Source organism: Miscanthus floridulus, chromosome 2 (genome assembly GCF_019320115.1).
Source record: "Miscanthus floridulus cultivar M001 chromosome 2, ASM1932011v1, whole genome shotgun sequence".
NCBI classification, from domain to species: Eukaryota; Viridiplantae; Streptophyta; class Magnoliopsida; order Poales; family Poaceae; genus Miscanthus; species Miscanthus floridulus.
The window spans coordinates 72,340,901-72,365,715 of NC_089581.1; the positions used below are offsets into that span (position 1 = coordinate 72,340,901).

Consider the following 24,815-nt stretch of genomic DNA (forward strand, 5'->3'; position numbering starts at 1 on the left):
CCCACGTTCTCCCGCCCGCTTCCTCTCCATTACACCCTCTCTCCTCCGTGCCGCCGCGCTTTTCTCCTCCCGCGCCCCTCCGCGAGCTCCCTGCCCCTCGCGCTCCCGCCGGCGACAAGCTCCCGCCAGAGTTTGGTAGATCAGGGTGCTGTGCCGGCACGCGTGGAAGGGATGGAGGACCTCGCGGGTTCGCGTGGCGGCGGGGGGTGCGGTGGTCTTGACGCGCAGATCGAGCAGCTCATGGAGTGCCGCCCGCTCCGAGAGACGGAGGTGAGGCGTGCCACCCAATCTCCTTCCATCTGGCTTCTTTGATTCGGCTTATGACGGCCGGTTTCGGCGGGGGAGTTTCTTTAGGGTTAGATCGTTTTCGGGAAAGATCGCCTTTCTGTGGTCCGGGTTTCGCCGGCTGCGGTAGATCTCTCATGAAATTCCTGTCGCATCGAATGTTTAGACACATGAATATTAAATATAGAGACTAATACGAAGCTAATTATACAACTTGCGACTAATTTGCGGGACGAATCTTTTAAACCTAAGTAGCCCATAATTTGACAACTCTGTGCTACAGTAAACATGTGCTAATGACAGATTAATTAGGTTTAAAAAATCGTCTCGCAAATTAGCCTTCATCTATGTAATTGGTTTTGTAATTAATATATATTTAATGCTCTTTATTAGTATCTAAACATTCGGTGTGATATGAATCTTAGAAGCGACTAAAGAATCAAACACCCCCTAACTCCTGGATCAGAATATGCTATAGCAGCTTATGCCATAGATGCCGAATCTAGCTCTGCTCTGTGTTTTGGTACTACTAAACCTGAATTTATGGTGGCTGTATTTGTCATTGCATCGACATTCTTGCTACTTTATGGCCTGCGCTGCTGTTTAGTTCCGGTGGTAGGATTGGAATGCTTTTTTAACTGCCTGGAGCATTGTCAGGTTAAAACACTGTGTGAGAAGGCCAAGGAGATATTAATGGAGGAAAGCAATGTTCAGGTACGGCAGATCTCTCACACAATTACTCAGCTTGACCTTTTGTTTTTGGTGCTACAATGTTTGTCTTTTCACTGCCTATCATAACATCAATGATTTTGGGGCCTAAGGTTGGTTGGGGAATATACTGAATGCATGCTCTACTTAGTTTGGGTAACATCATCCTCAGTGATAATCTATTTGTAATTTGTAATTGAATGTTATTATATTAGTATTTATGTATATGTATAGAGGGAACCGACATCATATGCAGGAAGAATTGAAAATTTTGTGCCCTTTTTCTTGGGCGTCCCATGAAAGAAGTTGACCTTTTTGGAGTTTAATACCTTAAGGGCATAGTTATTAGGACCGGACCGGACATCGAACCGGTGAGGCCATCGGTTCGATGGTTCACTGGTCCAATCGTTAAGAACCGGTTGAACCGCCGGTTCGATTATTTTGGACCGGATGAATTGAACCGCTCATAAATGCTTCAAACCGGTGTAATATAATGATATATAATAAATAATTTTTAGGAAAATATATGATAAATAATTAGCAACATATATTTGATCACATATACAAATAAGATGATAAAACACAATTATATAACTTGCTTCCCACTAATCTACACACGCACTCCGAGAAATCGGTGCTCTAGAGTTGTTTTACCAGATATTTAAAACATATGTATAAATAATATATGGAGCACTTACAAATTGGTGCAAAAATGACTAGAATAGTAATTCAAACATTTATTATTGGAAACAATCTCGAATGCTAAAATAGAGTACACCATTGCGCAGAGCTCGTTGAGATAATCAAAATACATATATTATTTGTTCAATTTGAAGCTCATTTAAAAAAGTTATGAAATTTCGAAATTTAAAAGGCACGTCATCTCACGCCAGCACTACCAAAAAGTCAAAGGAGCCGGGAGCAGCTGACAACACCTCCACGCATGCCATTCAAATTCCAAAGTGAGCAGCAGCAGTGCAGGCCCACCGGTGGCAGGTGCAGGCGCTCCACCAGCTTGGATAGGACCACGTGTCCATGGCTCCACGCTGCACAACCAAACTGCTTGCGCGGCATCAGACCGGGGCGGTTCACATGGAACCGGCCGGTTCACTGGTTCCATAAAAAACCGGCCGGTTCAACCGGTTTTTAACGGTTCGATTGCACAGACGGTCTTTTAAGTGAACCGGACCGGTCTAGGCTCTGGTTCGGTCTTTTAGCGGTTGAACCGCCGGTCCGGTCCAGTCCAGTCCTAATAACTAGGCTTAAGGGTACTGGTACCTTCCACCTGTGGAATATACAGTCAACACTCTGTGCTGGTTGGCATGCAAAAGTGATTTAATGACAAACGAGAGGGAAAGTTTGGGTGCCTCACTATTGGCTAGGTAATCCCAAGTTTGTGCATGTACTTTCAAATTAATAATGCTGTATTTATTATTTGCATGTTTGTTTAATGTTTCAAGTTTCTTTTGGTAAGTTTTGACCCCTTAGTGCTGTGTGTATAGCTACAACCAAAAGGATGATCTGATGTGTTTACAGTTCTTTATTCCATTTGATTAACTGTTAGTTTCTGGTGTGAAGTTTGATGTGCCAAGTAGAATTTTATCTGTGGCCACAGCCAAAGAGTGCATGCTTTATGTACATTTGACATGCATGCAACTATGCTGTTTTATGTTCCAGCAGAAGCTGTTTTAACTTGGCCTTTTTATGCTATATATGTACAGCCAGTTAAAAGCCCTGTGACAATTTGTGGTGATATTCATGGCCAATTCCATGATCTTGTAGAACTTTTCCGGATTGGTGGGAAGGTACTCAGTACACTGTGCAATCTTTGTGCATTATATCTCTCTTTGCACTTTTGATGCTGTTCATTTCATTCTCCGAGAGCTGACAGATCATTGTTTGTTGTTTACCAGTGTCCAGATACGAATTATTTGTTTATGGGTGATTATGTGGATCGTGGCTATTACTCTGTTGAGACAGTAACGGTAAGATCTAGCCTGATAGTTGCATTTGTTTTTTTTATGAATTATGATAATAGAAGATCAATGTTCCCATGTTTAGTTTCCATCTGCTGTTGTGTTGGTTTCTGTTATGACCAGCACCCATTATACAAGGTGTAGGCCCATGTTATGGCAAGTGGAGCCGGCCTAGGGGCCATGTGGTACTGTAGCATGCGGTACTGTAGCATATGAAGATTAGATTGGTTTGGTTTGTTAAGAAAGAGATATGTTAGATTGATTCGGTTAGGATATTTCCTTAGGGGTCAAGTCAGTCATCTCTATAAAAAGAGAACCCTGTATCATGTATAATCAAGCAGAAACAAGAATTGTTTCCGGCTTTCTGAAGGGAGCCGGGATTTCCTAACCTTAGCCGCCTCATGCTGTGTCTCGTGCGAACAGTGCCGCCGTTACTGTAGCACCGCGGGAATTCTAGGGCTGCAGCAGTAGCCGCCGTGCTCTCGCCGGCGTCGAGAGTACAAACCACGTCCTCCTCTCTTCCATCCCTATAACCTACGCAGTAACACCGGTAGGGCATCTAGTCCTATCAGCCAGGTATCAGAGATGTCAGGTCCTCCATCCACATCCATGCAGCGGCCGTCCACCTCCGCCTCCCTGTCCCTGCCATCAGCGCCAGCGCCGTCGACCGCGTCGGGGTTGTCGTCCGCATCCTCGGGAGCGCCCCTGACGTTGGAATCTTTGGCCGCTGACGTGGCTGCGATTGCCCGCGGCATGGCGGCCATGCAGGCGACCCTGGCCGCCCTCATCCCACCACTTCCCCCTCCACAACAGCCGGCACCACCACCACCTCCGCAGCCGTCGCAGCCGCAGGCGATCTTCCCCTACGGCATGCCCCAGACCAGCGGGACGGGGGTGCCCCTCCACTTGCTGCGGTGGCCGGCCTCGCCGTCTCCCATCCTGTCGTGGGCGATGGGCTCGACGACTCTGCCCATCTACACGATGGCCACGACCCCTACACCGTCGGCAGCCGCGGTCGCGGCGTCCTCCGGGGCGCGCCAGCCGCCCCCGACCAGCGGCATCGGCTATGGAGGGACGGACGGTACCCTCGTCTACGGTGGAGGCGGGTACTCCGGCGGCGCCCTATACGTGGAGGACTCGTCTGCCGCTGCTCCCAACGGCGCCCATGCCCCTCCCAAATTTTACAAGCTGGAGTTCCCGACGTTCGACGGCGCCGTTGATCCGCTCAATTGGCTCAACCACTGCGAGCAGTTTTTCCGCGGCCAGCGATCGTTGGCTTCGGATCGCACATGGCTAGCTTCGTACCACCTTCGCGCCGCTGCTCAAACTTGGTACTATGCGCTGGAACAAGATGAAGGCATGCCGACCTGGGAACGCTTCCGCGACCTGTGCCAGCTCCGTTTCGGCCCCCCAACGCACGGCACGCGGCTGGCCGAGCTCGCCCGGCTACCCTTCCAGCCATCGGTCCAGGAGTATTCGGACCGCTATAATGCCGTGCTCTGCCATGCTTGCGACCTCAATCCTCCCCAGAATGCGGAACTGTTCGTGGGTGGCCTCCCCGAGCACATCAAGGTCGACGTCGAGATGCGGGATCCACCCGACCTTCAGACCGCCATGTATTTGGCCCGGGCATTCGAGCGTCGCGCGTCGGCCATGCCTCCAGCGCCTCTGCAGCAGGGCGCCCGACCTCCTCAGCGGCCTGGCTTTCCCCCGCGCGTGCCAGGCGCGGGTGCTCCTCCAGCTGGAGCCCCTATGCCCCCAGGGGGCGGACCAGCAACGGCGAACGGGGCGCCCTCGGTGCGCCAGTTCCGCCGCCTCACGCTGGACGAGCAACTGGAGCGGCGTCGACAAGGGCTTTGCTTCAACTGTGATGAGCCCTACGTCCGCGGCCACGTGTGCCCACGGCTCTTCTACCTCGAATCGGACGACTACATCGATGACGGGCTGGGGGATGCCGCGGCGATGGATGACGTCGCCAACCCCGCGGCTCCGGACGCCCAGGAGCCTGTGGCCGCTAATGCTTTCGTAGTCTCTCTACACGCACTTGCAGGGATGTGCACGGACAATACGATGCTACTCCCGGTGATGGTTAAAGGGCAGCGGCTGTTGGCGCTACTCGACACCGGCTCCACGCACAACTTCCTCCATGGCGCGACGATGCGCCACCTACGGCTCGCCCCGACGGGCGGTGAGCAGCTCCGTGTCACCGTGGCCGACGGCGACCGGCTCCCTTGCGAGGGCATTGCTCGACACGTGCCCATCCGCATCGGCTCGGAGTCCTTTTCCATCACATGCGTCGGATTGGACTTGGGTTGTTTCGACTTCATCCTCGGCGTCGACTACCTACGGACCTTGGGTCCCATCTTGTGGGATTTTGAGGCCATGACGCTGTCCTTCTGGCGTGAGGGCAGACGCGTCCTTTGGCAGGGCGTGCGCAGCCTCGACGCGGCGGCTCCACAGCAGCACCTCGCTGCACTCTCCGCCGACGCCCAACAGCTGCTGATGGACTTGTTGCTGTAGCAGCAGAGCGCAGTCTTCGACGAGCCCACAGGGCTCCCACCGCACGGCACGGTCCCTCGTCGACGAGTTCCGCACTCTCTACCCTGCCTTCCAGCTCGAGGACGAGCTGTTTGCGCAGGCGGGGAGAGATGTTATGACCGGCACCCATTATACAAGGTGTAGGCCCATGTTATGGCAAGTGGAGGTGGCCCAGGGGCACACGGTACTGTAGCGCGTGAAGATTAGATTGTTTGGTTTGTTAGGAAAGAGATATGTTAGATTGATTCGGTTAGGATATTTCCTTAGGGGTCAAGTCAGTCATCTTTATAAAAAGAGAACCCTGTATTAGTTATAATCAGGTAGAAACAAGAATTGTTTCCGGCTTCCTGAAGGGAGCCGGGATTTCCTAACCCTAGCCGCCTCCTGCTGTGTCTCGCGCCGCCGCTACTGTAGCACCACGGGAATTCTAGGGCGGCAGCAGCCGCTGCGCTCTCGCCGCCACGGCCCCTCGCCGGCGTCGAGAGTACAGACCACGTCCTCCTCTCTTCCACCCCTATAACCTACGCAGTAACACCGGTAGGGCATCTAGTCCTATCAGTTTCATTCCACCCCTATTTTTAATTTTCTATCTAACTCATTTAACTTTCAAATTCACAAGTTATATGTGCAGTGTTTTTCTTGAATAGCAGTGAGATCTATAGTCTAAGTCTAGCACGCATAATTGATAAGTCAATGTTGTCGTGTGGACACTCACAAATCACCGCTGTTGTTGTCACCCTAATTTCCTTTCCACTGTTCATAGAATGTTTTTTCCTTATCTCTTTCCACTTTTCTGTTAGTGTGATTTTCTCTATTTCCTTTGTTTAGTAAATGGCTGTAAATTGTTTCTTTTTGTTCTATTGCTTTTGTTATCTAGAAACAAGAACAAGAGCAGAACATAAGTTGCAGATGATTTGGCTAGTGCCAGTTTTCACTCCGCAAATTTCCCCTGAAGTTTGGTGTTATGGTGGGCCGCGTCTACCAGCGCCGCAAGCGAAGCCGTGGCTAAGGATGCAGCGGAGCGGCGTGCGACGCGCGCGACGTGCATGCGGCTGCATGGTGACCACGGCCAGAGCGGCTTCAGTTCCTTAAATCTAGGATCTCAGATTTGAGTTTGTTAAGTCAGCTAAAGTTAGTTAGTTAGGGAATTGTGGAACACTTGGCTATATAGCCTAAACATTTGTTTAATAAAGGGTTAGCTGGAGATTGATATCAATCTCTCCCGCTCTGTTAGCCTCAACGTCCTCCTCTGCTCTTGTGTTCGACGCCGGCCGTTAGCACGGCGTCGCACACTCGCCGCCGAGGAGAGAGAGCCATCCTTGCCCTCCCACGTCGCACGGCTACAACCTCAGAGGAAGTAGCAGCGGTTCTAACAATCTGGTATCGGCCATGTCAGGTCCGATGCCTGGCGTCCCCGCCACCGCCCTTTCCTCCGCCGCCATTCCTCCCATCCACCCAACGACCACCGCCGCACCCACCACCACCGCCCCGCTCCCGCAAACCACTGCGCCTCCCATACCGGGAGATTCCTCCTCCCCAGACCCCCTCACCGCCGCCATACTTGGACTGCAACGCCAGATGGGGCAGTTCGCCACGTGCCTGTCCGCCCTGGAGGGGCGGGCCTCGTCGTCCGCTAGCGGTCCGTCCGCGAGCAGTCCACCCCCGGCCTCGTTTTCGTATGGCATGCCGGGTTACGGCGGCATTCCCGCGGCGCAAACAACCGGCTCCGTCGTGATTCACTCGGCGGCGTCGGCTGAACCCCAGGTACCCTCCGCGCCGCTGCCCATCACCCAGATCCCATTTCCCCATTTTCCTTTGCCACCCCATACCTTCAGCGCGCCACCTCCACCGCCGCCGAGCCACTACGACGGCCACTCTGAAGGCCGCGGCGCCCCGGGACACTACGAGGGCCACGCAGACGCCCGCGGTGTGGCCCGTTTCCAGAAGCTGTCCTTTCCGACATTCGACGGGACGGACGATCCCCTGGCGTGGATGAACAAGTGTGAGCACTTCTTCCGGGCGCAGCGCATGCCGGAGGTGGACAAGGTCTAGCTCGCGTCGTTTCACATGAACGGCGTCGCCCAGCACTGGTACTACATGCTGGAGCGCGACGCGGGCGGTGTCAGCAACATCTCCTGGCCCCTCTTCAAGGCGCTCTGCCACCAGCGCTTCGGGCCCCCGCTCGCCACCAACCACCTCTCCGACTTGGCGCGCCTGCCATTCCGGGGCACCGTGGCGGAGTACCAGGAGGCGTTCCAGGCCCGGATGGCGCACGCCGGACCATTGTCTCCGCTCCAGCAAAGTTCAACTCTTCACCGGCGGCCTGCTGGAACCGATCCGCACCGACGTCGAACTCCAAGGGCCCACGGACCTGCAGCGTGCGATGGGTTTAGCTCGCGCCTACGAACGCCGCGCTGCCATCACCGGCGGCCGCGGCTCGCCCACCGCGCCCGCCGGCGCGCAACCCACCGCTGCCTCTGCCGGCCGCGCCAGCCGTGCCACCGACGACATCACCTGCGGGCCCTGCTCAGGCGGCCCTACCGGCGCCCCCACGGCCGTTCCATCGTCTGTCGCCCACCGAGATGGCGGAACGCCGTCGCCAAGGCTTATGCTACAACTGTGACGAACCGTACATCCGGGGGCACAAGTGCCAGCGCCTCTTCTACCTGGAGGTCACCGACTTCCACGAGTCCGAGCCGCAGCTTCCAGAGGAGCCAACGGCCCCGGAGTCGTGGCGGCCAGGCGGATGATCTGCCCCCCCTCATCTCCTTGTACGCGATCGCGGGTATCCGCACTGCAGATACGATGCAGCTCCGCATCGCCATTGGCAACCACGAGTTGACCGCCCTCGTCGATTCCGGGTCCACGCACAACTTCATCAGCACGGAGGCTGCTCGCCGCGTCGGCCTCCACTTCCACGACAGCCATGCCACCCGCGTGGTGGTCGCCAACGGTGACCGCGTCGCGTGCCGCGGCCTCGCGCGCGACGTCGCTGTCCGCATCGCCGAGGAGCACTTCACCGTTGACTGCTACGCGATTCCGCTCGACTGCTACGACGTCGTCTTGGGCACCACGTTCCTGCGTACCCTTGGTCCCATCCTCTGGGACTTCGACGACCTCTGCATGGCGTTCTGGCGCCACGGCCGGCGCATTCTCTGGAACGGCATCGGCTCGACGCGCTGGGACATTCCCTCCACCAGCCGCCTCCACGCCCTGCGCAACTCCGAAATGGCCCTCCTCGATCGCCTCCTGGATTCCTACAACGACGTCTTCGCCGCGCCGACAGGGCTACCACCGCCCCGCACCTGCGATCACCGGATCCATCTACTTCCGAACACCGCGCCGGTGGCAGTCCGCCCGTACCGCTATCCGCAACTCCAGAAGGACGAGCTGGAGACTCAGTGCGCGGCGATGCTTGAGCAGGGCATCATCCGGCCCAGCACCTCGCCCTTCTCCGCGCCCGTACTCCTCGTCAAGAAGGCGGACGCGACATGGCGCTTCTGCGTCGACTACAGGGCGCTCAACGACACCACGGTGAAAGATAAATTTCCGATCCCGGTGGTGGAAGAGCTCATCGACGAGCTTCATGGCGCACGCTTCTTCACGAAGTTGGACCTACGTGCGGGCTATCACCAAGTCCGCGTCCATCCGGACGACGTCGCGAAGACCGCGTTCCGGACGCATCACGGGCACTTTGAGTTCCTCGTGATGCCGTTCGGCCTCACCAACGCCCCAGCCACGTTCCAAAGTCTGATGAACGCCGTGCTTCGCCAATTCCTTCGTAAGTGCGTCCTCGTATTTTTTGACGACATATTGATCTACAGCGCCTCTTGGTCCGAGCACCTGCAACACCTCCGCGCCGTCTTCGACGTCCTCCGTGCGCACCAGTTACGCGTCAAGCGCTCGAAGTGCGCCTTTGGCACCACCTCGGTGGCATACCTGGGCCATGTGATCTCGGCCTCGGGCGTAGCCATGGACGGCGACAAAGTAGAGGCCGTGGCCTCCTGGCCGCAGCCCTCCTCGGCACGGGGTCTCCGCGGCTTCCTCGGACTCGCCGGGTACTACCGGCGATTCATAAAGGACTTCGGCACGGTGGCGGCTCCCCTGACCAAGCTGCTGTGCAAGGAAGGTTTCCACTGGACTGCAGAAGCGACTGCCGCCTTCATAGCGCTCAAGGAGGCGCTCTCGACTGCTCCCGTACTTCACCTGCCGGACTTCACCAAGCCTTTCGTCGTCGACTGCGACGCCTCTGGAACTGGCTTCGGCGCTGTGCTGCACCAAGGCGCGGGACCTCTTGCGTTCTACAGCAAGCCCTTCGCCGCCCGACACCTGAAGGTGGCGGCTTATGAGCGTGAGCTCATCGGCCTCGTACAGGCAGTGCGCCATTGGCGACCCTACCTCTGGGGCTGTCGCTTCGTCATCCGCACGGACCATTACGCGCTGAAATACATCCTCGACCAGCGCCTCTCCACGGTTCCGCAGCACCAATGGATAAGTAAGTTGTTTGGATTCGATTTCACAGTTGAGTTCCGCCCTGGCCGCTTGAACACTGCGGCGGACGCGCTCTCGCGTCGCGAACAGGAGGATCCGCGCGTGGCGGCTGTCTCGGCGCCAACCTTCAGCCTCTACGACGACCTGCGCGCCAAGCTCGCCGCGGACGCCTCCCTGCGCCAGCTACGTGACACCATTGTTGCGGATCGTGGCATGCCATGGCGTGTCGCAGACGGCCTCATCCTCTACGGCTCGCGCGTCTACATACCCGCGACGTCGCGTGTGCTTCTGGCGGTGCTCCAGCTGGCGCACACAGCGGGCCATGAAGGAGTCCAGAAGACCTTGCAGCGCCTCCGCCTCGACTTCACCGTCGACCGTGACCGCACGCTCGTGCGGGATTTCGTCCGCTCCTGCTCCACCTGCCAGCGGAACAAAACTGAGGCTCTCCACCCCGCCGGCCTCCTCCAGCCGCTCGACGTCCCCTCGCAGGTTTGGGCTGACATTTCCTTGGACTTCGTCGAAGGGCTACCCAAGGTGCACGGCAAGAGCGTCATACTCATGGTGGTCGACCGTTTTTCGAAGTACGCTCACTTCATAGCGCTCGGCCACCCGTACACGGCCTCGTCGGTCGCCCGTGCCTTCTTCACCGATATCGTCAGGCTCCACGGCTTTCCGGCGTCAGTCGTCAGCGATCGCGACCCCATCTTCACCGGCCACGTCTGGAGGGATTTGTTCAAGATGGCAGGTGTGCAGCTGCGCATGAGCACCGCATTTCACCCTCAGACGGACGGCCAATCCGAAGCTGTCAACAAAACGATCGCCATGTACCTGAGATGCATCACCGGCGACAGGCCGCGAGCGTGGCTGGAGTGGCTCCCGTGGGCCGAATACTGCTACAACACCATCTTCCACTCCGCCTTGCGTACCACCCCGTTTCAGGTGGTGTACGGTCGCCCTCCTCCGCTGATGGTGCCCTATGAACCAGCAACGGCGCGCACTGCTACGGTCGACACCATGCTCTTGGACCGCGACGCTTTCCTCGCCGACGTACGCGATCGGCTGCTGCAAGCCCAGCACTACGCCAAGCGCCACTACGACGCTCATCACCGCCCTCTGGAGTTCAACATCGGCGATTGGGTCTGGCTCCGTCTCCTGCACCGCCCCGCCCAGTCGCTGGTTCCCGGCGCCCGCAGTAAGCTCAGCCCGCGCTACGCGGGACCCTTTCAGGTGATGGAGCGCGTGGGCGACGTCGCCTACCACCTTCGACTGCCAGACGGCGCGCGCATCCACGACGTCTTCCACGTTGGCGTTCTTAAGCCCTTCCATGGCGCTCCTCCGACAACTACTCCGGCATTGCCACCCATGCGCCACGGTCGTCTGCTGGAAGCACCCGAACGCGCCCTGAGCTCGCAGCTACGCCGTGGGGTCTAGCACGTGCTCATCCAGTGGGCCGGCCTACCGGGGACCGACGCCACCTGGGAACCAGTCGACGCCTTCCGCGCGGCCTACCCCGACTTTCAGCTCGAGGACGAGCTGTTTGTCGACGACGGGAGTGATGTTATGGTGGGCCGCGTCTACCAGCGCCGCAAGCGGAGCCGTGGCTAAGGATGCAGCGGAGCGGCGTGCGACGCGCGCGACGTGCATGCGGCTGCATGGTGACCACGGCCAGAGCGGCTTCAGTTCCTTAAATCTAGGATCTCAGATTTGAGTTTGTTAAGTCAGCTAAAGTTTGTTAGTTAGTTAGGGAATTGTGGAACACTTGGCTATATAGCCTAAACATTTGTTTAATAAAGGGTTAGCTGGAGATTGATATCAGTCTCTCCTGCTCTGTTAGCCTCAACGTCCTCCTCTGCTCTTGTGTTCGACGCCGGCCGTCAGCATGGTGTCGCACACTCGCCGCCGAGGAGAGAGCCATCCTCGCCCTCCCACGTCGCACGGCTACAACCTCAGAGGAAGTAGCAGCGGTTCTAACATTTGGCATTAGCAGTTTGTTGCAAGGGTGCTATGGATATACAAACGGAATGAAATCCTTGTAGAATATTTTGAACTAAACCAAATGTGTGTCAATTCTAGCAACCATTACCAAAAATAGGACTATTTATGAAAGTAAGCATACCTGTTGATTCTATTATGTTAATGAATTTTCTGTTAGTCATTATTTGTTGACATGATATAGTGGCCATCGTGCAGCTTTTGGTTGCACTTAAGGTGCGGTACCCACAACGCATCACAATTCTTCGTGGAAACCATGAGAGTAGGCAGGTACGATAACTCCACAACACCTATGAAATTGTTTGCTCTTTCATTAGTTAAAATACTGACCTTCTCATTTTGTTTATTAGTGTTACCTTTTCTTTAGCTACTGTCTGATTTATATGCATATAGAATCGTGCCTACTCTTACATATATCTCACTTGAAATTATTTGCTCCTTCATTAACTAAAATACAAACCTTCTCATTTTGTTTATTAGTGTTACTTTCTTTAGCTATATTCTGATATGAATGCATATAGAATCACGCCTGCTCTTTGTTGTAAATCTCACTCAAATTCTGTATTTCATTTGAGGAATCTTCAATTTTGCAGATCACACAGGTGTATGGCTTCTATGATGAATGCCTACGAAAGTGAGTTATTTAGGTGCTTGAAAATCACCTACTCATCTACTCTTATTCCTTGTGTAGTCTGTGTACTGCAGCATCACATTCATACTAGAAGACCGCCAATGACTTTGGATTAGGAAAGTGTGGCAGAAATTTAGAGCACCTAACCTTAGGCTACTTAGTTGCTCCACGGTGATCATAAGACTACTATAGTTGAATACTGTAAGAGCAACTCCAAGAGCCTCTTTATACCCTTCTTTATTGACTAGGTAGCGTGCCCGTGCGTTGCTACGGGACAACTAAACTTTTGTACTAAAAATACACGGATCACACAATAAAATAACAATACTGTGAAATTAAATACGACGTTAAAGTGATTTAATCCAAAAGGCAAAGTTCGTAAAAATAAAACAAGATAAAATTTGTAAAAAATAAACAAACGATCAAATTCATTAAAATTCACGTCTCATATATTATATAACCAAATATTTTTATCACATAATAAATGTCGCATAACGACTATGAAGCATGTTCAAGCAGCTATGTGGCCAAGAACGGATTCACAAAATGAGGCATTTTCAAGCAAGTTTTATGGCATCATGATCACTAAATAAGTTACAAAACATCCATGTTTACAATTCAGAATGTGGAGAGGCCATCGTCACAAGCTCAAGGAACTCTCCTTCGGAATTGCATTGAAGCACTTGCTCAGGGGAGAGGCCATCGAGGACTCCTTCTGGAAGTTCCTTGAACCATGCTTGTCCAATTTAAATGTACAGAAGTTTCAGTTTTCTGAACCATGTCTGTCCAATTTAGATGTCCAATTTAAATATAGTTTCATGGTTATTTCAAGCTGATAGATGTCCTATCTTAATCAGGCTGGCCAAGCAGTGAACACCAATGTCCTCAGGTACAACTCCTTTGTTCAGCTGGTCCCTCGCGTGTTCCTCTTGGTCATTCTCCGGATTAATGCGAAAGATCCCCTCTGCTTGAAATTGGGATGCAGGAAACTTTAGGGCCTACATGGTTTCACTACTTGATACATTTCTTAGGGGAAGTAAATTTACCAGGCACTTGCTGGTTGATAGAACAATTCTGAAACAAATGCAAACACTGATAGAAATAAAACTTAAAGCTTAATTAAAAATCATGAAATTGACTCCTTGAATATTCTAAATTCTCCAGTAGTTTTCTGAAAATAACATACCTCATTTACAGTCAAAGGATTTATAGAAAAATAACTTAAGCAAACACTAAATCTTCTGAATCCATTGTGTACTTTTAATTCAGGAGAACAAATAAGTTTCGAATTTAATTGGGTCTATCCTTTTCTGGCCTCGTCATTGCTTCATATACCTGTGCCACATGCTAAACCTTGACCAAAACTTTTTTGAACGAAACTCACAAATACAATAAAGAAGAGGTAGGAATTGGAAATACAAAGAAATGCAAATCAAACTTTTTTAGTCGAAACTCACAAATATAAATAGAATTGGTGAACCTTTTTTAGCATACATAAGACAACTTTCTCTGCTGAACCAACCTGACCGATGCTAGCTGCAGCTAGCAGTTCATAGTCGAAACTCCTCAACTTGGAGGACCAGTCAGGAGTTAGGACCAAGCTCGGCATCAAGGACTGAATTTAGCTACTTCCTTAGCATAACATCAGCACCTTGACGAACAATATCAAGAGCTGCCGACACCTACATTAAGTTGGCCAAAGATCAGTTTGAATACACTTGGACATCACAAGGCTATGGCAAATGAAGCATCAAATAAAAGGATGGACCAAAACTATGGCAAATAATTTTACAAAAGAAAATAATTAGCAATCTTCATTGTCACAATCTGAACAAAGGATGTGAACCCCTGTGATAACCACGTGCTTGCGGCACTTGCTTATGATGACTGTTTGTCCAGTTAAAGTGCAAATAAATTTCATTCATAAAACCAATGTCAACTATTTTAATTTTTTTCATCTAATTTAACTAAATAAAAGAACCAAAATGAGTACTAATGTGCCCTGCATATTCCATCCCAAACAAGCATAAAGGAACACAGAATTGTTTGTAACCATCCAAAACTCTAAGTTTATATGCAGCTGACAGCGAAGCAGATGAGTTATCCAGGGCAGGTAAGATTTGCTTGCAGACATCAAGGAAGGGCTTGGTTAGAATGACTTTGTTCTCTGCCTTGACATGCTCCATCCCTTGTAAAGAGGGAATGAACACCGTCTCTGCCATCTATGAACCTGAAAGAATCAACAAATATATCAACCAATCATCGCAACCAGGGGCAGGCTCAGTAAAGAACATGGTGTACACATGTACACCCAATAATTTTTGCAAAAAAAAAATCGTATTCATTAGGCAAATACATATATAAACTTTAATTAGATCAGATCCGAATAGGGTTTGGGTGCTCGCTGCTCGGTTTCAGACAGAAGGAAGGGAAGAGAAGGGGTGCGAATACCTGGTGGGCGTTGGCAAGCAGTATATCACAAATCCTTATATTATGAATATGCAGCACAGCCATGAGATATCCTTGAAAGGAAAGCTCAAAAACACTTTTACATGATAATAACTATAAGCCAATGCAGAAAATTTGAGCCACATCCAAGTCCTTTGCAGCCCTGAGCTCTTGACCCTTGTGTTCTAATGGCATAAACCCAAATCGTCAACCAAATAAAATCAATTTAGTTCAAATTCTGTATTATTTTAGTCTGGGTAATACTTATTGTTTGACAAATATCTAAGTGACCAATGTCACAGCATCATTGGTTTAGTAGTCAGTTGTTGAGTCCTTGCTGGTGTGCTGAGTATATTCTAAGGTTTGTTACCAACTTGTATTGGTCCATCACAAAGCCATTAATAGGACTCGCTTACTGGATTGGCTAACTTCAAAATAATCAAAGATCACAATTACCAAAAAAAACACACACAAAGGAAAGCACGAAATGTGGTTCAGCACTGGCTTGCTACCACTACTTTTCTAAAATTGACTCTTTGCTCCATCAGAACATGAAACACACCAGATATAAAGTAAAAGGTTTATCAATTTTTTGTTCCATATAACATTATTATTCCATAACTTGCCATAGACACAAAACATTAGGCTTACTACCTTAAATGTCTGTCCACAGCCACTACCCTGAAATAACCATCAACAATTACTGGCATCAGTCTGCGAGAGAGAAGGTTGAGCCATCTTTAGATAATATCTGAAAGTTCATTACCAAAAATTCACAAGTGCTAAAAAAGATAGGCATGCCGTACTACTTGCATAGAGTATTGTATAACCTTTTTTTATGGCTAATGACATGAATTAAGAACAAATGAATAATGCCATGAACTCAATAGATAGCAGTCATATGGAAATTTTCTGGGCCCGTGGCGCCTTTGATAATGCCATGATAATGCCTGTGAGATTAGGGGATACCAAGAACAAATTAGTGGTTGTTCGTGGAACAAATACCAGGGGACAGATCAGTGGTTATGCATGGAATACCAGGGGACAAATCAGTGGTTATGCGTGGAACAAAAGTTGCAAGGTGCTGATGCATTCCAATCCAAGACAGAGTATTGTTAATTCGTGGAGCATATCAGAAAATATGTTTGGTTCATTCGTGTAATAGATCAAGGGAACTGATTATTGGCACACATGCTGCTACATTCTTGATTAAAACAAGCAATAGCACACATCACCTTTGCCTAATACAGAATTGCAGTTCGATCAATTCTTTCGTGTGATGTGCTGCTGCTATGGTGATTGGCGACTGAGACACCATCTATCAGGGCGCTGAGTCCCTAGTTGACCAGGGCGACGAGCATGGGCGTTGTTCCGTGGTGATGTGATAATACAACAGATTCCTAAAAAATAACAATAGATTCCATTCAATTATAGGCTCAGATGACAGATCCACAATCCCTAAGCCTTTACAGTTCAATCTTCCTTCTTCTCTAATGATGTCCAAACCCTAACACTGAGAATGAGATTTGGGAATTGGGGGAAAGTAGTGGAATGGAGAAGAACAAGCACTCACGAGAGGCCAATAGGCCATAGGGCACCACGACCCTGCTGGACGGCCGCCGGCCGTTGCAGTGGCGCTGATGGACGGGCGCCTTGCGGGGGCGGTCGACACCTCGCTTCGGTGGGGGCGGTGGCGAACGGGAGGGTGAGGGAGCAGGTGAGCCGGAGGGTGCCACCCCGTGCGGCGCGGAGGGCGGCGCGCGCGGCGGCTGGCGGCCGGAGGGAGGCACGTAGGGAGTACCAGTGGCGGAGGGCAGCGGGGCCGGGCGTCGGCGTCGTCCGTGAAGAGGGCGTGTGCGGTGCGAGGATGTGATCCTTGCTCCTCGTGTCTCCCTTGGCGGCGGCAGGTGTCGGTGGTTGCTGCGAAGGGCGCGGTGCGGCGAAGGGCGCAGTGCGGATCGCGACTTCACGAGGCCGGCGGTAGTTGCGACTTTGCGAGGGCGTGGGCACGGATAGCAGGCATGCGATTGATTGACTGATTGATTCCTACGTTGTTTGACTGATTTGTTTCCACTTTTACCGGAGGAATTGTCACACGGGGCAGGGAGCGACGCGCGAGCGGCGTCGTCGCATGGGGCAGACCGACGCCGCGCGAGGTTTCCTTCCTTTCCCGTATCGTCGCGCGACGTGGAACGCACGGACCGGGAGGGCAGAGCGACGAAACAAATGTCGCACCAAAAAGTGTCCACGCTTTGTTCTTTTTAGTTGTAGGAGATAGGAATAGAGATTTTGGTGAAATATTGTCATCATCTATTTCGGATTTCTCGCTAGTCAAAGATGGAGAGCAGGATTGGCTCTCTAGAGTATGTAAGATATAATCTGCTGCTTCCTCAATCTCTCTTTTGGTTGGTTGCTGCAGATCGAGAGTGGCAGCTAAGTAAGAATGGCAGCTAGTCAGCCTGCTGTCCTCTTGCAGGTGCTGTAGCAAAAATGGCAGCAAGCCATCTAGTCAAATTTGTACATATAGTGGGCTGCTACTAGGCCTAGTGCAGTGGTGAGAGCTGTCTCACTGAGTCACCAGGTCGCGGGTTCAAAGCAGCCTCTCCGTAGATTTTGTGGAGGGAGGCTTGCCTCGGTTTTTTTCTTCCCCAGACTCCACTCATGTGGGAGCCTCCGGCACTGGGTCCCCCCCCCCCCCCCTTTAGTGGGCTGCTACCTGCCACGTCCTAGAGGACATAGGAGTAGTATATTTTGTACCTTATATGTTACTTGTAGTATGTACATAAACTACACCAAAAGGCAATGGAAGTTCAGTTCAGCCATTCACATTTTCAGAAGCAGCCGAGTTGCACCTCTTCAACCTTCAGCCGAGTGAGTGTGTGTGGGTGTGCTGATAAGCTTTTTGCTTACCTGTGTAGGGATCCCAGGGACCAACAAGTGGTATCGGGCCGTATAGCTGCGTCACCGGACTAACCGCCGGCGATGGCGAGTGATCATGGAACAGAGACGGGCGACAGCAGCGGTGCTGCTGGGTCTGCCCAGACACGACAGGAGGTCGTTGTGCGCACGGTGCGAGAAGTCTACTAAGGAGGCGTGGGAGGCCATCACGGCGATGCACGTCGGCTCTGATCGTGCAAAGAAGGCGACGGCCCAACTGCTGAAGCAAGAGTACGCCAACCTCAAATTCCGCGATGGTGAGTCGGTGGAGGACTTCTTCCTCTGCTTGCAGTCGCTCATCAGCAAGCTGGGGAGCCACGGCGTCACCATCAACGAAGAGGAAGCGGTCTCCAAGTACCTTCACTCCATGCCGGTGAAGTACATCCAGATCGCTCTCTCAATAGAGACGATGCTGGACCTGTCCACCCTCACCATTGAGGATGTGACCGGCCGTCTGCGGGTGGTGGACGAGCGCATGGAGTAGGCCACGACAACGATGGACAGTGGCAAGCTGCTGCTGACAGAGGAGTGGGCTGCCCGGATGAAGGAGAAGAAGTCTGGGGAAGCCTTCTCTAGTCGCGGCGGCGATGGCAAGCGCCGCGGCAAGGCTTCTTCGGAGAAGAAGAAGGTCGACCCCAATGCCTATCGGTGCTGCGGGAAGACGGGCCACTGGGCAAAGGAGTGCCCAAACCACAAGCAGGAGAAGAAGGCCGAGGCTCTTTTGGCGCAGGCTGACGACGATGATAAGGCCACTCTCCTGATGGCGTCGTTCTGTGCACTGCACGACGTCGAGGCAGAGGAGAAAGCAGAGGAGGTGGCGATGGCGGAGCAGGGGAAGGCTTCGAAGACCGTTGACCTCGACGAGCCGCGCGCCTAAGTCCATCTCGGACGTGTGGGCGGCGAGCAGGAGCAGAGGTGGTAACTAGACTTCGGCGCCAGCAACCACATGACGGGCTCCAAGGCGGCCTTCTTCGAGCTCGATGGGAACGTGACCGGCATAGTGAAGTTCGGTGACGGCTCGAAGGTGGAGATTCGAGGTCGTGGCACCATCATCTTCCGGTGCCAGAACGGCGAGCATCGCGCGCTGACGGGTGTATACATCCCGCAGCAGCTTTCGAGCATCGGGCAGCTGGACCAGCGCGGGTGCGAGGTGTTGGTCAAGTGCGGAATCCTAAGGATTCGGGACCAGGAGCAGAGGCTACTCGCCAAGGTGCAGCGCTACCGGAACCGACTCTACCTGCTTGACCTGATGGTGGAGCAGCTGGTGTGCCTGGCGGCGTGCCACACCGAAGAGCCGTGGCTGTGGCATGCCCGGTTCGGCCATCTCAGCTTCGACACGCTTGGTCGGTTGGGGAAGATCGTGCGTGGGCTGCCCCCACATCGAGCACGTCGGTGAGATGTGTGACAGCTGCCTAGCGGGGAAGCAGAGGAGGCAGCCGTTTCCAAAGGCGGCCAAATATCGTGCGACGGACGCGATCGAGCTCGTCCATGGCGACCTCTGTGGGCCAATCACGCCAGCCACACACGGCGGGCGGCGTTACTTCTTGCTGCTCGTGGACGACTACAGCCGACATCGACGAGTGCATGGATGCCTTCCATGACGGCGAGGAGGTTCGTTTTCGCCGGGTGGACAACATCGTCAGCGACGGGGAAGCTCCTGGGCTGGCCAGTCGACTTCTCGACGACCTAGAGCTGCTCCTCGTCAGCGCGGAGGAGCCGCCCACGTTCGAGCTGGCCGAGCACGATGCCAATTGGCGGCAGGCGATGTTGGAGGAGATGAAGGCGATCGAGGAGAACCAGACTTGGGAGTTGGATGATCCGCCTGCGGGTTGCCGGCCGATTGGGCTCAAATGGGTCTACAAGGTCAAGCGGGATGAGCGCGGCGCCATTGTTAAGCACAAGGCATGCCTCGTCGCCCGTGGCTTCGTCCAGCGCGAGGGCATCGACTTCGAGGAAGTCTTTGCGCCGGTGGTGCGCATGGAGTCGGTCCGCCTGCTGCTGGCCATGGCAGCGGCAAAGGATTGGCGCGTCCACCACCTCGACGTCAAGTCTGCGTTCCTCAACGGCGAGCTCGCGGAGACGGTCTTTGTCAAGCAAGCTCCGGGCTTCGCTGTCAAGGGCGCGGAGCACAAGGTGCTCAAGCTACGCAAGGCGCTCTACGGGCTTCGGTAAGCCCTCGCGGGTGTGGAACGCCAAGCTCGACGCCACTTTGGGCGAGCTCGGGTTCACTCGCTGCGCCACAGAGCACGCGCTCTACACGCGGCGACGGGGGAAGGAGGAGCTCGTCGTCGGCGTGTATGTGGACGACTTGATCGTCACCGGAGCGCGTACAGCGGACATCGACAAGCTTCAAGCGCGAGATGGCGGCTCGTTTTCGGATGAGCGATCTCGGCGCGCTCTCCTACTACCTCGGCATTGAGGTGAAGCAGGGGAAGGAGTGCATCTCCCTGGGCCAGCGCGCCTACGTGGAGAAGCTACTGGAGCGCGGCGGCATGGCGGAGTGCAAGCCGTGCGCGACTCTGATGGACGAGCGGCTGAAGCTGTCCAAGCACAGCACCGTGGCAAAGGCGGACGCGACGCGCTACCGGAGCATCATCGACGGGCTGCGCTACCTCACGCACACTCGGCCGGACATCGCGTTTGCGGTCGGGGTATGTCAGCCGGTTCATGGAGGACCCGTGTGAAGATCACTGGACGGCAGTGAAGAGGCTGCCGCGCTACGTCAAGGGGACGCTCGATCAAGCGATCATCTTCCCCATGCACGGCGGCAAGGGTGGGCTGCGCCTCACGGTCTTCAGTGAAGCACCCCCAAGGCCGAGGAAGGTGAGCCTGAGCTCACGGTTTTCAGCGATGCAGACATGGCGGGCGACATCGACGGGCGACGGAGCATCTCTGGTGTGCTCGTCTTCCTTGGAACGGCCCCCATTTCTGGGTAGCCGCTGAAGCAAAAGATCATGGCGTTGTCAACATGTGAGGCGGAATATGTTGCAGCGGCCACGGCGGCGTGCCAGGCTGTTTGGCTGTGCCGGCTGCTGGGCGAGCTAACCGGCGAGGAAGCTCGCCCGCCAGCGCTGATGGTGGACAACTAGCCTGCCATCGCCCTCGCCAAGAACCCTGTCCTCCACGACCGGAGCAAGCACATCGACATCAAGTTCCACTTCCTTCGGGACTGCGTCGATGGAGGACAAATCGTCATCGAGTTCGTCGAGACCGGCAGACAACTCGCTGACATCCTCACCAAGTCACTCGAACGTCCTTCGGTTCACAGAATTGAGGAAGATGATTGGCATGGCTGAGGTCAAGGCATCGGGTTAGCAGTAGCACTAGGGGAAGAATTGTAAGACATAATCCGCTGCTTCCCCAATCTCTCTTTTGGTTGGTTGCTGCAGATCGAGAGTGGCAGCTAGTAAGAATGGCAGCTAGTCAGCCTGCTGTCCTCTTGCAGGTGCTGTAGCAAAAATGGCAGCAAGCCATCTAGTCAAATTTGTACATATAGTGGGCTGCTACCAGCCACGTCCTAGAGGACATAGGAGTAGTACATTTTGTACCTTATATGGTACTTGTAGTATGTACATATACTACACCAAAAGGCAATGGAAGTTCAGTTCAGCCATTCACATTTTCAGAAGCAGCCGAGCTGCTGGTGTTGTGTGTTCTTGTGTGCTGTTCTCACCTCTTCAACCTTTCAGCCGAGTGTGTGTGGGTGTGCTGGTAAGCTTTCTGCTTACCTGTGCAGAGATCCCAGGGACCAACAGAGTACGCACAAGGTATAAAGAAGTTGTTGGAGGGTGGAAAGATATAGAGCGATTTTTATTCAAATGGCTCTCCAAATGATTTAGAGAGTGATTTAAGAAAGACTCTTGGAGTTGCTCTAAGGATGCATATCTATCTCTACATAACATCAGCAGCCCACTAGCATGCAGTTATGATATTTATCTCTTTGTGCAAGCTATCCATTTCATCAAGCCACATCATCCACCAACATGCATTTAGTTGTCCACATCAGCAAAATAAGCCATCTAATTTTCATTCGAAATCATCCACGATCCCCGCAGCAAAGCCCAGGGCATTCTTCTTGTATTATATATATAAAAATATAAAAAAACAATCATGGGGGAAAGATGACCTCCTGGCATTGCTCAGAGGGGTGTTGGTGTTGTACCTAACCCTTGCCTGCTTGGAACAAGCTATCCAGAAATCTCAGGGAGGTACCCACATTTGCGAGTGCCTGGTTTTGAGCTCATGTGGGCTGCCTCCAATAGTAAGAGACTGCCAACCTAGTGTTATTTCAGTTCTCCACTGTAATAGTTACAATGTATATGCTTCCTTTTCTCTGTAGAGTGCATTTGGCATGGAGCCTTTAGAGTATTTTTTTTTGTTGTCTAGTATATTTGAAATGTCCTATTAATCATGTCGTATAACATTAGTAAAGGAAGTTCAAATATGTCTGATTATTATTGTAGTGCTCTGATTCATCATGCTGTTCTTCTACTCATATTCTGGATAAACTAAAAAACTCCTTAGTTCTTCTGTTTATTGTTGTTGACTACAATGTGTTTAGCTTGATTCTTTTTGTTTGACTCTGTTGTACTGTCTTTGATTCTTCAAAACAGATATGGCAGTGCAAATGTCTGGAAGATCTTCACCGATCTTTTTGATTATTTTCCGTTGACAGCATTGGTACGTTCAGCTCAGCTTTAAGCCCTTTTCCTTTCTTTGTAAACCCTTAGTCCCTCGACTCATGCAATTGTATTTCTTTTATGAAATTGATCCATCATACCTGTTAAAGTACTGTGATTTTAAGCTACTTTCCACACGTGCTACACTGCTACTTTGCCAACTTAATTCTGCAACTGTCTTTCGTTGATGACACTATCATTCATCTATTAGACATTAAGTGCTGCGAGGTTAAGCTTATTTCGTCATTCACACATGTGCTATTTAAAGATAGAAGAAAGGCTGCTATGGAGGTGATGTGCTGAAGCACCCATCTGTCATATTTGTTTTCCATTCTCTTTGCAGTCCAGATAAATATGTATGTGAATATGACATTTGAAATACTAGAAATGGTCTGATGGACTTACTACACATTCTTTTTTATGTTTAAATCTTTATGCTAAGATTTCTACTCTCTCAGCTCCATGGCTTAATTTAATGGTCGTTTGTTTTTTTTTCGTTCAGAAATCATTTTGACAGTTGCATTTCTTCTCTGCTTGAAGGTGGAATCAGAAATTTTCTGCCTCCATGGCGGTTTATCTCCATCCATTGAGAATCTTGATAGTGTTCGTAGTTTAGATCGTGTCCAAGAGGTCCCTCATGAGGGACCTATGTGTGACCTTCTATGGTCTGATCCTGACGATCGATGTGGCTGGGGCATATCTCCTCGGGGCGCTGGATACACTTTTGGCCAAGTACTTGATATACCATATCTTCGACTTATTGCCATACTCTTTCTTCAGTTTTGTTCTCAACTGTGTGGCTTTCATTTTCAGGACATATCGGAACAGTTTAATCACACCAACAATCTTAAACTTGTAGCTCGGGCTCACCAGTTGGTTATGGAGGGATACAACTGGGCACATGTAAGTTTTCACTTTTCAGCATGGATTAGCATATAGCATTTGTTTACTTGATATGATCCTATGATTTCTTAATCCAAATTCACAGGAACAAAAGGTGGTGACCATATTCAGCGCACCTAATTACTGTTACCGGTGTGGTAACATGGCATCCATCCTCGAGGTTGATGATTGCAGGAATCACACATTTATTCAGGTAACTGGTTCTTCATTGTTTCAGGTTACATTTTTTTCTTATTGGTAGTTGGTAGGGTTAGGTGTAGCTGCTTTCTTTAGTCTGTACATGTAACATTATAGAAAATTGGTAATTTCACATGCTTGAAAATCAGAATAACAAGGAAATGCCCCTTCTTTTCTTTCCTTTTTTTGATTGCATTACTGTTGCGTTTGAAGTTACATTGGATTCTTTCCTGCAGTTTGAGCCAGCTCCTAGGAGAGGTGAACCAGATGTGACACGGAGGACACCTGATTATTTCCTTTGAGTTATTCTACATACTATTTTGGATTTTGTCCAATATTGCAATAGTGATGCTGGTCAGTAACATTTTTGTTGGATCTATATGATAACCGACCAGCAACAGTAAGAAAATGCGGAAGCTGCATATCCACGTTTGTCATTTAAAGAGGTGCGTCAGATCGACCTACATCTCAAGCTGTCAAAAGATCCGCTTGTTCTACCCAGTGGTGAATTGGCACCTCCCTTGGGCTTTTGGCCCCATAGACCTACTGTTTCGAAGGGCGTTGGGACGTCGGAGCTTACATTTTCAGCTTAAGTTGCCTCAGTTCTGTCTTCGGCGTCAGGCTAGTTTTGTGGTTGTGTGATTGATAGTTGTAACTTCTGTGATTAAATGACAACAGACAAGCTGATCTTGTTGCAAGAATTGGAAACAATTCAATGAATTCTGCTAGCTCTTCCTTTGTTTCTTTATCCATGCCCTTGATACACGAGTGTTAGCCACTCTTCTCATGTAGCAGTCACACGTTACAGTCAAGTTGTTCGCATCTCATTTTTGTCATGTTAATGCTCGTGGTAGTTAAATGAACAATGTTTGATTCTCATGTTTCTTGCACTATCTTTTCTGAGCTCAACGGAAACTGCGACAGCAAAACGATGGCTTAATGTGGTACAGATGTATGGCCTAAATTCCAGAACAATGTGGGTCGCCTGCGCTTTGAAATTTTAGTTGTTCATTACACAAGTGATCTCAGTCTAGCTACTGCTCACCATCA

General features: G+C 51.5%; 1 protein-coding gene across 1 annotated transcript; it reads left to right on the forward strand.

The window, feature by feature from the left end:
* Positions 1-5: 5 nt before the first annotated feature.
* LOC136526040 (putative serine/threonine-protein phosphatase PP2A-4 catalytic subunit) lies at positions 6-24,631 on the forward strand. Its single transcript, XM_066518829.1, has 11 exons — positions 6-270; positions 943-999; positions 2,715-2,798; positions 2,907-2,978; positions 12,189-12,260; positions 12,584-12,624; positions 22,620-22,686; positions 23,226-23,417; positions 23,499-23,588; positions 23,674-23,781; positions 24,002-24,631. The coding sequence occupies exons 1-11, from the start codon at positions 172-174 to the stop codon at positions 24,065-24,067; spliced, it is 948 nt and encodes a 315-aa protein (XP_066374926.1). The 5' UTR covers positions 6-171; the 3' UTR covers positions 24,068-24,631.
* Positions 24,632-24,815: the final 184 nt, after the last annotated feature.